Below are 17,302 nucleotides of genomic sequence, written 5' to 3' on the forward strand. Positions count from 1 at the left end.
AGGCTCCAGCTATGACAACTGTCTCTGGCAGAGGCATAATCCCTCGGTTTGGCAGGTGACAAATTCTCTGAGGCAGATTTCTTCTAAATTGTTTCCCACACTGAGGAAATCAGAGGTTCCATCCTGCTGGTGTAAATTGACTCATTGATGTGGATCCATCTCCTTTCACTTGCTTCTTCACCTCTAAGAACTCAAATCCATCCAATGATTTTCCCAGCAGCTGAGTGAACCACTGTTGCCAACTCTTCCATTAAAGTCTTGGAGACTGGATGTTTTTATCCCATCTAGCTATCTATTCTGTGCCCAGGGAACTGAAGTGCTGGCTAACACAATACTTTTTAAGCAGCCAGAATGGCTGCTCATTTTACCACAAAATTCCTTGAATTAGATCGGCCCAAATATGACTTCCTGTGCCTACAAACCACATACAATTTATGTGTTACATACATATGGACCAATTTTCACTGACACCTTATTAGAGAATAGCCACTGTTTGAAATTTATCAGCAGATGGAGCTGATAAGCCAGAGCTGGGACACTTGGCATTAGGCAAAGTCAGAGATATTTCTAGTAAAGCAGTCCAAGGTGCTTTTAATGGCAATACCTTGAAGGCATGTCCCTTACCCAGGCTATTAAAGCTCTGGACACTGCAGATTGATAAGGCTTTGGAGTCTTCGGGAGAAGGGACCGTGAGAGGAATATATGTGTGTATACATAGATATAGATATATATAATATAGATATAGATGATATAGATGATATAGATATAGATATAGATGATAGATATAGATGATAGATATAGATAGATAGATAGATAGATAGATAGATAGATAGATAGATAGATAGATAGATAGATAGATAGATAGATAGATAGATAGATAGATATGTTTCATTTGAAGGGTTTAAAGCGGCGCCTTTGGCTGCGGCGGGGGGGCAGGAAGGTGGGAACGGAGCGGAGGCGGAACGGTCGGGGCGGTGCGGCAGTTTCCGGGGAGCGCTGAGCTGCGCGGCGCCGCCCGGACTGAAGGCGCGTTGCACGCAGGCGGGAGCGCATGGAGCCGCCGGCCGGGCCGGGCCGGGGTGGCATTTGCCCGGCTCCGGGGGGCGAGCGGGGCACCGATCCGGGCCAGGGCTCCTCCGCGGCCGGGAGGGCCCCAGGGGCGCAGGGCAGCTGGTCGGGGGCGGCTGGCGGCAATTGGATCACGGCTCACCCCACGGTAGGCCGGGGCGGGGGTCCCTTGGTGTCTCGGCGGTCCCGCTCTCCCGCCCGGCCCTGCAGGATTCTCCCCTCGCGGCTCTCGAGGTGCACCTGGGGTCCCCCCAGGAGGGTTCTGCGGGGAGATGCTTGTATAATCTATTGTATTTGGTTTATCGAGGGGGGCTCCGGCCCGTGGGGTAGTTGGGGAATGCCACTGCCAGCAGGGGCGGAGGTTGTAAATCATGGGATCCCAGCTGGGAAACCTAAATGCTGTAAACTTCTTAATTTTTACCACACCGAAAACATGGAGGTGTTTAATTTGGCCATCGTCTTACGTTGATGTGTTGCAGCAAAAATGGGTACAATTATTTACCCCAACATGGGTAAAATTCTACAAAGCTAGAGCTGTTCCAGAAATAGTTGTGACTCCTCTTGGGTTTGTTTATTTTGCTTGCTTTTTTTAAGCGCTAAAATATGGGGAATGGGGGAAAAAAGGAGCTTTTGAGATACTGTGAGGAAACAAGTCCTGCTTTTTGATTGCCTTCAAACTGGTTTGAAGCTCCAGTGGCTCTGCTGGCTGTAGAGATGGTGTGTGCATTCTTAGCATAACCTGTGCTTTCCTTCCTCAACGTTCCTCTTTGGCTCTCAGTTCACAGAAATGATGTCACTTGATGTATCCGACAGCACTCAAGTCTATGCTGCCTTTTTGGTGTACCTGGACCTCTTGGAAGGTAAGTGGGGGAAGTGTCTGTATCCCAGCTGATGCCCTGAGGAGCTGTTAAATTCATTGTTTGCAGTGGGACAGGACCTTTCCTTCCAAAGTCCTTGGTGCCCATTTTGAGATTTTTTGTGCTGCAGGTTTCTGTGCTCTGCCTCCCTGGAGCCTGTGCAAAGATGAGGGCCCGTTTCATCCAGCACTTCCAGGTGCAGGTTAAGGGAAAAGGCAGTCAGCATGGAAAAAAAGCAAAAGAGGAGTAGGGGGAGGAAAGGAACGTAGGAAGGTGAAGTGACAAGTTCAGTGGTTGAGCTTGTAACAGTCCTCACTGGTAGATTAAAGTGAAGTTCCTCAATCACTGTGTTTCACAAAAGTCACCATTTAGCAATGGCTGCTGAGTGCTGGCCTGTTTTCTGCAAAGGGCACTGGTTCCTCTAGCAAAGAAGATCATTTGCAAGTGTGGTAGCAGTAATTTATAACCATCGTAGTAACAGTAATTTATACAATAAATTGTAGCTGTTGTGCTTAGGGCCATGGCTTGGAGGAGGATCTGGCAGTGTCAGGTCTCTGGTGGGACTCCATGATCTTGGAGGGCTTTTCTGGCCAAAATGGTCCTGTGAAATCCAGTGTAGTCTGCTGGTGTCTGCTCAGAGTGGAGCAGAGTTACGTGATATATAAACTTCTGCCTGGCTTCTTCCAAGTTGGCTTTATTGAAAAGGGGCTGTGAGTAGGCAGCCAGCCAGCCTGAGAAAAATATTTCAGTTTTGCTTGGAGCCTGGTGCTTCTCAAGGTCAGGGAAGGGAGGGATTTTACAGTCCAGAAATTGCTGCGTCTGTTGCTGTTACACCTCTGAAGGAAATGCCTTAATAGTCTTTAAAAGAAGATTTCTGTAATTGTGCAGCAAAAGCTTCATCCTTATCCCTTGAGCAGGAGGTTAGAACTGTGTATCATCATTAGCCACGCTTTTAGCACCTGCTGCTTCACAGAGCAGGGTGCTGAGTCAGATGACTAAAGCTGTGTGGTTTCATCTTCTTTTTGCCTTTTGCAGAGCAGCTTTGTCAGGCAGCTCACTTCACCACCCCTCAGTGCAGCTCTGGAGCCAGCAGCCTGCTCCTGCTCCTTGGATTTCTTTAGCAGGATTGCTTCTCAGGAGGGGAATTTGGCAGATGAATGGAGTTTTCTGTGAGGAGAGGGAGGGAAAACAAAACCTTAGATGTTAACTTAGATACTGCACTTATTTTTTGACCAATTAAGACTTGTGTTTTGTGTTCTGCCCCTCTCATCCCTTTCCAGGGAGGAACTGGCATGAGGTGCACCCGGTGGGCGTGGCAGAGCTGCAGCTGGTGTGTTTGCACGCCCGTGCCAGGGAGCAGGAGGGGCTCCAGGTGATGGTGCCAGTGCCTGCACACATCCTGATCAGCCACGAGAGGTGAGGGTGTGCTCAGTGCTTGTCTCGGCTTTCCACTGACAGAAAATGGAGCACAGCAACATTTTACAGGCTGGTGATGGCTTGGTCAAGAGGGGAAGGAGGAGGAAATAGAGGAATATCAGAGGAAAGCAGCCTCTCAGCCTGTAAGCAGAGTTATTTTGGGTTCTGCAGACACACAGGCAGCTTGGAGCATTAAGGAAACCCCAGCTTGCATCAGTCTCTGCCTCTCCCTGTCTGGAAGTGGTTCTTGGAGGTCAAGCAGAAACTGATGCCCACTGATAAACACTTCCTGTTGTCTGGAGTTGCATATGTGCTAGGAGATAACAGTGGACACCAAAGTATGTGTTTGAGAGACAAGGCTAGAACACAAGGCCTTCACAGCTTATGTTTTGAACATTCCTGTGCTGATTTTGTACTCTTGGAAATGTACGATGCTTTCTGAGTTGCTGGACTTGAAAGGACCTAAGAGGAAAGAAATCCTCTTGGAGCTGCCTAAAAGTCAGCTTTTTTTATTGTCAGATTTGCGGATAAGCCTTGTATGGTTTGCTTTGCTTTTGTTTTCAAACTATCATTTAGCTACTTTAAATGGGAAACTCACTTCACATCTAGAGTCTCACGTGCTTGTGATTTTTGACTTGATTTCCTCACACATGCAAGAGCAATTCTTCAAGCAGAAAACAGCACAGCCATGAATTTGTTACATTACAGATATTTACAGCCTAGAACACTTCCACTTCAGTAGTTTTACAGACTCTTAACTGGCCCCTAAAGCAGCCTCAGACACACAATCTGATTTACTCTCTGATAAAGGCTGCCTTCTCTGAATGGTATTTGCCATGATGACTCTGAAGACCTGAGACATGGTTGTACATTTTTCAGTTTCTTCTGTTCCCACTCCTGCTAGGAGCTGGCTCAGGGCTGGCTTTACAAATCTTACTGCTTTTGCTGCTTCCTCTTGCCCTGTGGGCAGCAACCTGACACAGTGCTAGGTGGCTAATTAATTGCACTTATTAGATGTGTGTGTGCACTCTAGGAGAGATGCTTTTGCTTTTCATTTTGGATTTTAGAAGTGACAGATCTTGCTAGCAGACTTTCATTATCATTTTATTGTTTGTTGGGTGAGGGGGAAGAAAATTATTTACTACATATTGATGGGGTTCAGTACTGTTTTTGTACTGAAAAAAAATATTACATTTGCAAGTATTGGTCAATTACTCCTGGGGGCTTGGTGATGTGATCTCCACAGCAGGGGAAAGCTGCTGAGAGGCCTTGCAGGGTGAAATACTGAGTGTCATTCAGCCTGTCTGCAAGCAGGAGATGTGTGTGTGGGAATGAAAGGGATATGCTGCAGCTCTCAGCTCAGACAAGATTTTAGGTGGAAATAGAAGGCAGTCAGTGAGCATGTGGGATCTTTGAGGAATTCCACCTACAAGCTGAGCTGTTGTGCTTGGTTAATATAGTGTGTTTCCACCTGGGCTGAAAACTTGGATTCCTGGCATTGGGTAAAGGCTGGGAGTATGTTCTGATTGACTTTTAATAACAGATATTCCACTGCATGCATGTCCTATCTTATTCTGTGTCATTGGAGCTTTTCACGGGGAGCCTCTGCACTTGTTTGTTCTGTGGTGATGCTGTTTGCTCTGCCTCTGGCACCAGAGTGTCTGGAATCCAGTACTGGAAGGATGTGTGTGGAGAGGCAAAGAGTGAATGCATCACATTGATTAAAAGTACAGTTTGTAACCAGGGTTTGCTGCAGAGCAATGGCACAGGGTGTGTTGTCACTAAAATGAGCTGAATCCCAGGCTGCAGTGCCAGCTGTGTCCATAAAGGCCTGTATGTGTTCAATAGCCATGGATGTTGTCAGGCTGGGAGGTTTTTTTTTTTGTGTACAACACTTGTATTTGTGGTGTTGAAGGTGCATCTGCATTTTGTTCAAAGCAGCACTGTGTGGTTTTGTGTTACCTGCTAAAAGCAGGGGAGGAGGTATGAGTACAAGTGAATGCAGCTCACTTAGTGTTGAAAATAAGCCCTTGGAGGGATTTGGGATGGTGAAAATGTTCTGTCTCTATTCTGGGCCTGGAACTGTGCTAACTGCAAAAGAAGTCAGCAACAGCAGCATTTATGGGCAGCACTTCCTTGTTTAACCAATAAGGTTTGGAAGTGACACCTTGAAATCAGACTTCCATCTTCATTCTGCTCTGTTTTCCTTATTGCTAGAAGAAAGAAAGTGGTTCTTTGGGAAAAAAAATGGATTTTAGTGCTATGTATGTGCTAAAAAAGATCTCACATTTTGCCAATGTTAGTCAGTCACTCTTGTGGCTTGGTCTTCCAGAGAAATATAGTGGTGGTTCTCTACTTGAAATCCATGTCAGCCAAGCTCTGCCTTCCCAGGTGTCTCATGAAGTTCCCAACTTGGCTGCCACTGAGAAGTGTGTCCTTAAAAAGCCACAGGAAAGTTGCTGTGGAAATTACCAGCAGGACACCTAGGCAAATGACAAATATGAGTGCCCTACAAAAAATAAAATCTATTCAATGTTTTTTAGCCAATTACAAAATTTCATCACATCCAGTTTGAGCACGACAGTTAAGTGCTGAAGGCAAAAGCTGTTCTGCTTCCTAAGTTCACTGTCCACTTCTGCAGAGCTGGGTGGAAGCTGCTCGTCCAGCTGTGGCAGGGTAGGGCTACACAGGAACCCACTAAATTAGAGAATTATGGGCTGTGGAGCAAAGAGTCTTGAGAAGTGGCTTTGTGCTCTGTGTGTTCTTGAGATGAAGATTGCTGAATCTTCTGTGAGCAAAGCCCTGCGGAATACGATGCAATTTCTGTCTGTCTTGGCCTGCTGTGACCCACACACAGCTGGCTGAGGCTTGGAGAGCCTCTGAATTCAGCAGGGACTCTGAAGGAGTTTGCAGGTGCATAGGCTGGGGTGTGTTTGCTGCTCACTACAACACCTGAGTGCATGCCAAGTACCTTGTTGTCAGTACATTCCAGAACTGTGGCTCCCCACTGTGGAGGAAGCAGTGAATCCTGGGAGTGCTGCTTCAGAGCTGGCAGAAATAACTTGCATAAACCAAGCTCAGCAAGTTAGGAGAGCTCACAATGTTGGCAGCTGGATTTTTAGATAGCCTGGAAAGCCTTGAGCCTTCAGGGACCAGGGAGTTAGGTCCCAGATCTAATAGAATTTGGCACTGTTTGTCCTAGCCAAATAACTCTGTCTAAGCAGAATGTTGCAGATAAACTGTCAGATTAAATGACACGTCACTGCTCTGTTTGTATTTTGTGTACAAGTGTTGTAAATGAAGGATGAAGTTGCCTTAGGTCATGAAGACCTGTGAAGTTTGGGAAGGGCTTATTCTGTTAAAATGCTAACTTACTTTAGAAGAAAGCAATACATAAATGTTTTGTTTTAAAGCTGATAAGTATCCTAAGAAGGAAATCTGAGGACTGGAATTTACTGTCTTCAAAGCCTGTAGACTTTGAAATAAATCTTGCCATAAACTGAAAAATCCTGTTATTTTAAAGCACTGGAAGTGTGACGTGCATCTTGCATTCTCTTCACAGTTTTGTGAGTAACTCCCTTGCTGTAAGCATAATTTACTCATGCAGTAAATTACACATTGTAAATATAATTAGTGGCTCCTAAATGTAAGCTCTTTATTAGTATTTTTATTTAATTTTTTAAATTTAATATTTTAAATAATATTGCAGCTCCCACAGCAGAGTGGGTTATGCAGTACTGTGGTTGAATATCCAGTAGTAAGTGTGTCCTGTAGAACTTTGCTGAACTTTGATACCTCCCTTTTGTGTGGTTTCTCTTGTTTTCTTCTTGAACTTCCATGGGAAAAGATCTTTATACTCCTTGGGACTTCACTTCCTTCTCCTGACCAGTGTGGCATGTGGTGTTTTATTTGCATTTATTTTTTTTCTTTCCATTGCAAAAACTGAGTTTCTTTTAGCATTCCCTGTTTGTGTGTTTTTGGAACAAATCCCAAGGAATACACCTTCTCCCAGGCCCATGTGCTCCTTCCCACATATTTCAAGGCACTGGGTTAATGCTGCTGCCTGCCCTGCAGCAGGGTCTGGAGCAGCATTCCTGATGTGCTGAAGTTTGCAGTGCTGGCTAAATCCAAGGAATTGTGCTCTCTGGGAGGTTCCTGTGCCATGGTGCTGGCCCAGGCTGGGACAATGGCACGCTCCAGTGCCTGGGGTAATGATCTCTGCAGTGGCACAGAGACCAACTTGTGTGCACTCTGCAGCCCTGCCTGGCCAGCAGGGGAGGCAGCTGTTCAGGCTGGCCAAGCCTGCAAGGAATTATTCATCCAAGTATAAAGGGCAGATTGAAAGCCTTTGGTTTTTATGGGATGGAAGGCAGTAGTTCCATTTCAGCTCAATGGAGCTCTATGCAACCTCCATAAAACTGCTCTGAGCTTGCAGAGGGATGCTGCTTCTCAGAGGCATTGCATGGGACGTGTCTCTGAAATGCTCTTTTGTTCATCACAGAATTTGCTGCTTGAATTCTTTATTATTCTGCCCTTGGTTGTTTTTTGCAGAGTCAGTTGAAACCTCAGGGTCACCAGCTGTACACCTGGTTCTTTCTCCCAGAGAAAAGGGCAGTGTTATTTTGTTAGGAGCAGATATTGGGAAACACAGCACAGATTTCTGATGGGTGTTGAGGACCTACGTAGTGCAAAATTAAGATGGGGGAAGGATGCATTTCTAAAACACTTTGCATTAGAAAAAGGGCTCAGAAAAGGCTTCCTAGTTATCTACAGGGTGCTGGGGAATGTAGGTGGTCAAGGCTGTTGGCATCTGCCAGACTGCTGGATGCACTGAATTCCTCTGTTCCACTGATGTTTGACACTTTCAGAAATGTTAAATCCACTTTTATTTAAGCAAATAAAATAAACTTTTATGGTTATCATCACCTGTATGGTGTAGCAGATTGTACTGGTCACTAAGGAGCTTACTGATAGCCATTAACTGGGTAATTTAAATCACCAGGCTCTGTTGGGGGTGTTAGCACATGGGCTTCTTGCCTAGGACTTTATTTCCATCATTGACTGCAGCTGCTTGTGAGATGGGCAGCCTTGAAATAAAGGGTTCTTGCCTGGTTTAGGATGTCCAACATGCATTCTTTGAATTTCAGAAGACCAACAAGGCTTCATGCTTTCTTTATTTTTCCATAGACAGCATTAGATGCATTAAAAGGATTACAAAAGCTATACCTTTCCTGCAGCATTTCATCTTCCTGCTCATGGCAGGCAGCAAGCACAGTAAAATCAGAGGTTCCATGGCTCCTTTGCAATGTCTGCTGGTGCAGAGGAACACTGTGATCAGGCTGGACACAGAGGCTGCTGGGGATGCCTTCAGGGGAGGAGGGCAAGGGATGATGTCTGGCACAGGCTTCCTGAATTCCAAAGCTTATCCCTGTAAAAGATAGCCTCTCGCTGCTTTGCAGATGTGCTGCCGTGCACTGTGGCTCCTGTGGTATGCATGAATGAGAGCCCTTGTCTTGGGGCTGCCTGTGTGGAGGGAGGGGGAAGGGGAAAAGGGTGCATTTGCAGTTGTCATTCTTCATCTGTGGACAGCAGAGTTAGCAGATCATCCTGATGCAATGGTGTGTCTTTGTGCTTCTTACATAAATCCTGGAACTCTTGTCTCCTGAAAAGGAGGAAGAAATGTCATTAATCTGTTGTCAGAACCTGGCTGCTTTTGGGATCATGGGGCATCTTCAAAGTCCTAGTTGCTAAATAGGGGGAAATAAAGTCTCAGGTGTTTGTGCTTGGCAGTATAAGAAGAAATCATGAGTATCAGAAATGTAGATCTAAGGCCTCACTGTTCCATCCCTCCTCCTAATAGACTATGAGGACAACCAGTGACAGATATTAAAGAAAACAGGGAGGCTGACAGGTGAATCCAGGCCTCTGCCTGAGTCTGCTCTCAGACACAACATCATCCACACTCAACACAAGTTTGGTTTCTTTGGCTCCCAAAATATCTCTCCTGGGTAGCTGTGCCCTTTAATCTGGCATTTTGTCATGAATTCTATATTGCATTCACAGGAGAAAGAGATCAGTGTCCATTGCTTCATGGACAGTTCTTTCCTCACAGGGTCTCTGCCAGCAGTGCCAGCTTGGAGCTTTCTCCAGACACTTGGCTGCTGAGGGTGGCAAGGCCCTGGCATAGCTGCCCAGTGAATCTGTGGCTGCCCCATCCCTGGAAGTGTCCAAGGCCACGATGGATGGGGCTTGGTGCAAACTGGGAAAATGGAAATGTCCCTGCCCGTGGATGGAACTGGATGAGCTTTGAGGTCCCCTCCAACCCAAATAATTTCATGATTCTGCATGTGGTAATTGGATTCTTGCTCTCTGCATGTGTCAGGAAGGAGATCTATAATCTTTTCCCAGACTCTTGTCCCCTGCCAGGGCTTTGGCAGGACATTGTGGTGCTGGGGGTACCTCTGCACAGGGGCTGGAAGTGACAGGAGCCTGAGGTTCAGAGCACAGAGTAAGTAACCTGCCAAATAAACCTGCAGACAGAGCCTGCTGAGGTGGCAATGAGCACAGGAGTAGATGCCTCATTGTCTGAAGGAGTCTCTTGCAGTGTCTCTCCTCTGCCAGTGGCCAGCACAATCTCTCACCTTATTTGTTGTGTTGTTAGGAAATGTGCTGATGTGGGAGGGCTAGGATACTGCTTTTCCCAGCCATGGTATCTCTGTTGCATGAAGTAAATGTGTTGTGTTGCCTGGCTGTGTGTCTGGGCCAGTGGTGCAGGCAGGAGGAGAGGCCCTCCTGAATTTACCAGGCTAGATTATGCACAGCTCAGAACACAGATGGATCCTTAAGAAGGTCATGGGCTTAACAGCGAGGCTTTCCAGGCTGCTGCTCATTCTCTGCCACGTTCCATTTGGCTTTTATTAGAGGATCAAAGGGGTTCTGAGGGAAGATGGTGATTGAAGTCTGAAAGCTGCTGCCTTTAGAGAGAGCCCTGTTTCCAGCTGCAGTGCCTGGCCTCAGAGCTGCCTGTGCTCTGCTGGTTGAGCTCTCCAGGGTGCAGGAAGCCAGGACTGGTTTATCCTCATGCACAGCTGAACTCCCCCTGGAATGTAACCTGTCCCAGCAATCTCAGAGGAGCCCTTTTGCACCTGATGTGTGGGGGAAGGGTTCATCTCTGGGCACCACACTCCTTCAGAACTTGCTCCCCAGTCAGACCAGGAATTCAGGGACTCCAGGGATCAATGTTGTCCTGAGCTCTGAACCGTAAAGTAACTGGCATGTTTCTCTTAAAATAAGCTAAACAGGAAAAATTGCATAACTTTGTCTTGAGCTTTTAAGGAAGACATTATTTGGGCTCACTGTTCTGAAGAAGAGCATTAGTCTTGTGGCTTTTAGTCTAGACAGGGAGGTAGAGAAACCTGGCTTGGGCTCCTGGGCCTTCCATAGTCTGGCAGAGACCTGTGGCACAGGGACTGGAAGACTTACCTCTGCAAATGGAACAAGTCTTAATTATTCAGTTCTTCAACTGAACACCAGGTGTTACTTAATTAGATTTCTTCTATAAGTCTGCTGAAAACAAGGCCGGTAGAGATTGCTATGCTGGGATTGTGGTGGATGAGGGATGGCTGAAGCACGAGTACACCTAAACAAAGTGTAAAAGCATGCGTTGAGCCATTTCCAGCAGAGATGCGTGCAACTGATTCTGTTATTTTCTTTTGTTGCTTGATTACACAACTTTAGATTTTTATTAGAACAGATATTATGCTCACTTTAGTGAAGATGAGTTTGCAGAGTGAAAACGGGCTGAATAAAAACGGTGCTATTCAACCTTTGTGCCACCGTAGGTGGTTGTGAACTCCTTTCTAAGTGATTTTTTTTCCTCTCCTAGGTTAAGGGAAATACTGAAGAAAGCCTCTCTCCCTCCAGAGGATCCCGACACCCTGCTGTCAGTTACCTTGGCCATAGTTGAGACAGACTCCACAATAGTCTACTATAAAATGACTGATGGCTTTGTAATGCCAGATCCTCCTGATGATACCAAAGATGTGGATAATAAACAGTGGAGGAAGAAAAGAAAGAAACTTTTCAAATGACTGGGGCAGAGAAAACAAAACGTTTCTTGAACTCCTGTGCTCAAACCCAAACAAATGCAGGAACTGATGTAAGTGAATAAGTGGTGTGCTAAAGTCTGCCTTGGCATACCAAGATGTGTTCAGGGAGAACAGAGGCTTGTGCAGCTGCACTGTGATGAAATGCCATTTGAGGTATGCTTTGACACAGATCGGTCCTGACTAATAAATACTCTTGGGAAGTGTTAGCAAAGCTTGTGTTTCCTTTCTATCTGGTCAGGCAAATAACAGAATAAACACACCCTTACCCATACTGTAAACATTGGTTACAGGTAAGTCTGAAGGGCTTGTTGCAGGACTGAAGGGTTTTGTAGTTTAGAGTGTCTTTGTCTTAGCCCTGTCAGAAGACTCATGCTGCCCCCCAGGTAATGTTTCTGAACTTTGCTTTCTTCCCTCTGCTTTTGGAGAAAAGGCTCTTCCACAGAAATACCTTGTTTAAATTTTTCCCTACAGAGGAAAACTAATTATAGCACCAGCAGCACCAGAGGCAACTAAAATACCAAAGTATGTCACCACCTATGCTGTTAGAGCACACCAGTTACCTGCTTCAGGCACCAACTAATTTTCTAAAGCCATTGTCATTCCTAGGATTTATTTTGTCTTTGGACACAGCTTCTGCATATTGGAAGTGATTGCCCAGGAGGTGTTTCAGCTTGGAGTTAAGACAAAAAAATCTGACTTTTAGTTACTTCTGCAGGAATTTTCCATGTCTTCTGCATGAAGATCTCCAGGTTAAACTGAAGAGTTCCGTGGCATTCAAATAACATCCCAGAGCAGCTTCTTGAGCACAGGATTGTCTGTGTGACAGCTGTGTGGCCAAGGATCAAACATTCAGAAGGTGAAGCACAAGAGGTTGTCTTCTTGCATGAGTAGAAGAATGAGAATCCAAAAAAACAAGCTGGAAATGAAAGACAATTTAAGCTTTGCTATCTCTGGGACTAGAGTGGATGTTTCTGTAGCTGTGGAGCTTGATGCTAGTTTGGCCAGATGTGCTGGGAGGCAGAATGATCCTGCACACCCTTGGAGGAGGTGTGTCACTGTCACACAGAGCTCTGTAGGACACCTTTATCCCAATACAGCCAGGGGAGACTCAGCATCTGTGGGTTTCAGTCATGGAGAAAAAGAGTTTTTCTTTGCCTTTCTCAGCATTGCTCCCCTCGTGGAGGAAACCACCATTTTACTTTGGTGTGATGCTGTCCTGCCTTGAAGGGCTCCCTGTGTGCTGACTCCTGCCATGCTGCATGACCTTGATGTTGGTATTTCCTGGGATCTGTGGCTTATTCCATAAAGTAAGTGTTACACCTGGCTAGGCTACCTGCCACCAGGTAACTTGTCCTGGTTACAAGCTGGGAAGTATTTCAGCCCTGCAGGAAAAGAGCTGGTTTGTGTGAAGGAGGCTGTAACAGATGTGGCATGTGGCAGATTTGGTATTTAAGAGACACATGCTTAACCCTAAAAGCAAATTCTTTTGCATTTGCTTCAGTTTCTGGGAAATACTGTCAGTTTGCAGTTTGCTGCATGACTGATGCTTGGCTTTACCCTTCATTTTGTCATTTCTGTTCACAGAAAGAGTAGCCTCATAACTTGAGCCTCATTTTCTATACACTGAAAACTGCTGACCCAGCTTCACGGGTCAAATTGGATAAACTGTGTCTGAAGGCTTTGATTTCTGTTTCTTCTTGTGTCCCACTGAGAAATGATTGTATAGGACTTTTTTCAGCCTCCTTAGATTGTGGTGATTCTTTATTTCTGAGAGGAAAAAACAGAGAAGAACTAATAATATCACAGCACTGTTTGTCCCATAGGTATTACAGTATAAACACGGGGATGTTAAATAAGCTTGGAGCCAGCTGTGCTGCTCCTTTACATTCCACTGAAGTATTTCTCTCAAATCAACAACACACAGACTGAAGCCTCTGGTCTTCCAGGCACTGAATAAAGATGGGAGGAGACTTCCTGTAGAAGTATATCAGTTCAGAGAAGTAGCTCATTAACATTCCTGAATCCATAGCATCTTGGTCCTGTGCCCAAAGTGTTCAGGCATAACTCTGCTTTAAGTGTTTGTGAGACATCCATGGACGTGTGAGAGCCATGACACTGCTGCCAATCCAGCACTTATTTCAGCCCAGAAGATTTTGCAGGCTCCATACTGCTATCTTCTAGAGTTTTTTTAGGTTTTATTTGCCAAGCACAGCTTGATATGTTTCACTGAATGCCCCTGACCAACAGAAGGTGTTTTAAAATCTGGAGAGGATCATTTTGCAGTAGTTTATTGTTCCAAGCCTCTCCTCTCTGTGGAGGGATGTTTGCATTGATGCTTCCCCACTGAGTCAAGAATGACAGAAAAGCAAAGGGCTGTTTTGGCCTGGCTTTGACAGTGAGACTCTTACATAAGGGAGCCCTTGCTGATGCAGACTGTGTCTCCTTGAGGCACTGCTGGCACCATCACCCATCTCTCCCGGATGCAGCCTCGCTGTTTGCAGCGCACACAGAACATTTCATGCGAAGAAATGCTGGTGGAGAGGCAGGAGAGCCTTGTCACGTCCATGAGGAGGAGCTGTGCTTGTCAGCAGTGGCCAAGAGAGCTCCCACAGCCCTTGTGAGCCCACTCTGAGCACGGGGGGCTGTTTGGGCAGCAGCTGCTCCCCTGGGAGTCTCCCAGGCCTCCGTGGCTGCGTGTGCTCTGGGCCAGTGCAGGAATCTCTGGCTCAGCATGTGTCTCTGCTTCCTGGGCATGCTGGCTTGGCAGCAAGGCAGAGGCCAGGTAAAGGGGTGTTGCTTCCACATCTTATGCACAATCCCACACTCTACAAAGTGCCCCTCAGCATCTCTACAAAACACTTCAGTTTCTCAGAAATCACTGGAAGGAAGATGCGGACTCTTGTAACCCATCCTTGATCTTGGCACAGTTTTAGACAGGATCTCCTGCTGGGACACAGCAGTTAGATAATAACACTGCTACTGCTAAAACTAAGTCATCTTAATCTTCCTCTTTTCTGTCAACAAAAGCATTTTTGTGGGGTTGTTTTGTTTTTTTTTTTTTTTTTTTTCAATAAAAAATCCATATGAATTTATTAATTGGCCTAATAGTGTTGCAGAGGTATAGAAATTAGATGTTTAATAGCTTGTCCTAGTAGTTTTCAGCAGATTTCAGTAGAATCTAAATGCTATCAACTAGCCTGCAAGCCCTGTTCTATGTAAATGAACACTTGTTAACCTTCTCTAGTCCTCCAGGGCCAGGACCCGAGGGAAGGCTGGAGATCAGGAAGAGGTTCTGCCCCCAGAGGGTGCTGGGCAGGCACTGCCCAGGCTCCCCAGGGAATGGGCATGGCCCCAAGGCTGCCAGAGCTCCAGGAGCATTTGGACAATGCTCTAAGGGATGCACAGGCTGGGATTGTTGGGGTGTCCTGAGCCAGGAGTTGGACTGGATGACTGATCCTTGTGACTCCCTTCCCACTCAGGATATTTCATGCTTCTAAAAATAGCTGCAGCTCATATTTCAGAGTATCCAGGGAGCTGCTGGCTTTTCTGTTTCATTCCCTCATTTCTCAGATGCTCCCACTGAGACCCCAGATCCCTGCCTGCAGCAGACCTCACTCAATTAACAATGCTCTGACTCCTGCTCAGCTCCTTGCTGGGTGTTGTGTTTGCAGCACCTGACAGACAGGATTCATTGCCTGATGCCTCCTTAGCTATTCTTTGCACCCCACCTGGCTACATGTTTCTCCTCATGTGTCTCACCTGGCCATCAAGCTCTCAGTGCCAGACTAGAAAGGCTCTGCTCATCTTTTCCACTGCTTTTTTATTTCCCCTCTTTCTCACTGCTGTAGTCATCTCAGCAAATTTCTTACTATTGTTCACTGCCCTCTTGACCCACATTTCATACCCTTAATTACCTTCAAATTCATCTTTCCATGCTATCTGGAAACACCTCTTTCTTTCCAAGCTTCCTGTCTTCTGCTGGGGTGCCCGGATGGTCTATTAAGAACCATCTATGCCTTTCTCTGCTCCAATCCAGGTACCAACTGATCCTCTCAATTCCACCAGATCGATGCCATTTACCACAAAAAATTTGGGTAAATTCTGAAGCAAAGTCTTGTGAGCCCTGTGCCAGTGTCCAGCCAACACAGATTGACAGAACATCCTGAGCTGGAAGGGACCCTCAGGATCATCCAGTCCAGCCCCTGTCCCTGCCCAGACACCCCAACAATCCCACCCTGTGCATCCCTGGGAGCGTTGTCCAAACCCTCCTGGAGCTCTGGCAGCCTCGGGGCCGTGCCCATTCCCTGGGGAGCCTGGGCAGTGCCCAGCACCCTCTGGGGAACCTTTCCCTGAGCTCCAGCCTGACCCTGCCCTGGCCCAGCCCCAGCCATTCCCTGGGTCCTGTCCCTGGGCACAGGGAGCAGAGATCAAAAGGCCCTCTCTCCTGGAGAGCGCTGCCTTCACAGGGCAGGGAGGCTGTCACCCCCCTTTCCATAATCCTAAATATCCCCATTAACATCCGGCATGGATGTTCCCTGGATAAATCCGCCGGCAGAGCTGGCTGGAGCTGCTGGTTGTGTCTGCGCCAGAGGGCGCTTGGAGACTGCCAAGCCAGAGCCTTCCTCCTCTGGCAATGCTGGAGCTTTGCAGAATTCCCTTACACACCTCACCTGCTTCTCCTAAACAAAAAGAGGGAGGAAAGCCCTGTCAGCAGAAACACCTGCCTTGGCAATTCTTCCTACCTGAAGGAAATGGTATTACTTAAACCTTCCTGGAGAGGGACTTTGGACAAGGGAATGTCATGACAGGACAAAGGGAATGGCTTTAAGCTGACAGAGGGCACGATTAGATGGGATATTGGGAAAGAATTCTTCCCTGTGAGGGTGGGCAGGCCCTGGCACAGGGTGCCCAGAGAAGTTGTGGCTGCCCCTGGATCCCTGGCAGGGTTGGACAGGGCTTGGAGCAACCTGGGCTAGTGGAAGGTGTCCCTGCCCATGGCAGGGGGTAGCCCTGGATGGGCCTTTCAGCCCAAACCATTCCAGGATTCCGTGAGAATGATTCTATGAAGCAGCAGCTTGTGTGGAGGCTGCAGGAATGCAGATCATACAGGGGTATGCATACACTAATTGGTGCCCACTTCTTCATCTGTTAGCAGAAACCCAAGATTTTGGGGTGTTTCAATCCCTCCTGACCATCTGGATCCTCTGCAGCAGATTTTTTCACCCCAGAGCTTGAGGCAGGGTGTGAAAGCAAGGGCAGCCTCGCCAAAAGTTACAGCAAAACACAAGAGTCTTTTAGCCATGCTCAAAGGTTTCTTCCCCACCTGGTCTACAGTAAAAAAAAATGTGTTGATCCCCAGATGCAGGAAGAAATGCTGATGTCTGGCTCCAGATCAGAAGGCTGAAGGATAGCTTTATTAAAACTATACCATATTACATGAATATATTATTTAAAGAGATACTATCCTATTCTACATACTTTATACTTACCTAACTAACAAACCAGTGACTCTCTGCTGAGAGCCCGAGCCACAGCTGGATCCCATTGGTCACTGAACCCAAACACCCTTCACCAGAATCCAACCCAGCAATCACTGCGGGTAAACAATCTCCACACCACATTCCACATGGGGAAAACAAAGGAGCAGAGATAAAGTTATCTCTTCTTCTCTCTGTGCTTCTCCTGAGAGACAGAATTTTGTCTCTCTGTCCAGAGAATGTGAATGTCACACTGGTCAAACTCACTTTTCATGGAAGTGGAGGCGCAGGCGTGGGATCGCAGCACAGTGAGGAGCACCAGTTCGGCCGAGGCTCAGCTGGTCCCTCAGCCATCAGAGGGTTACACACACACAGA

General features: G+C 46.7%; 1 protein-coding gene across 1 annotated transcript; it reads left to right on the top strand.

Moving 5' to 3' along the window:
* Positions 1 to 1,015: 1,015 nt before the first annotated feature.
* Positions 1,016 to 11,675, top strand: TSEN15 (tRNA splicing endonuclease subunit 15). Its single transcript, XM_053951100.1, has 4 exons — positions 1,016 to 1,216; positions 1,847 to 1,928; positions 3,206 to 3,341; positions 11,227 to 11,675. The coding sequence occupies exons 1-4, from the start codon at positions 1,052 to 1,054 to the stop codon at positions 11,429 to 11,431; spliced, it is 588 nt and encodes a 195-aa protein (XP_053807075.1). The 5' UTR covers positions 1,016 to 1,051; the 3' UTR covers positions 11,432 to 11,675.
* Positions 11,676 to 17,302: the final 5,627 nt, after the last annotated feature.

The sequence above is a fragment of the Vidua chalybeata genome, chromosome 9 (genome assembly GCF_026979565.1).
Source record: "Vidua chalybeata isolate OUT-0048 chromosome 9, bVidCha1 merged haplotype, whole genome shotgun sequence".
NCBI lineage: Eukaryota > Metazoa > Chordata > Aves > Passeriformes > Viduidae > Vidua > Vidua chalybeata.

What these genes read in the sequence shown, in the direction of transcription:
- TSEN15 (XM_053951100.1), top strand. Translation starts at nt 1,052, where the DNA reads ATGGAGCCGCCGGCCGGGCCGGGCCGGGGTGGCATTTGCCCGGCTCCG. An exon ending in GTACCTGGACCTCTTGGAAG is followed by an intron (nt 1,929 to 3,205) that starts GTAAGTGGGGGA and finishes ATCCCTTTCCAG; the next exon opens with GGAGGAACTGGCATGAGGTG. An exon ending in ATCCTGATCAGCCACGAGAG is followed by an intron (nt 3,342 to 11,226) that starts GTGAGGGTGTGC and finishes TTCCTCTCCTAG; the next exon opens with GTTAAGGGAAATACTGAAGA.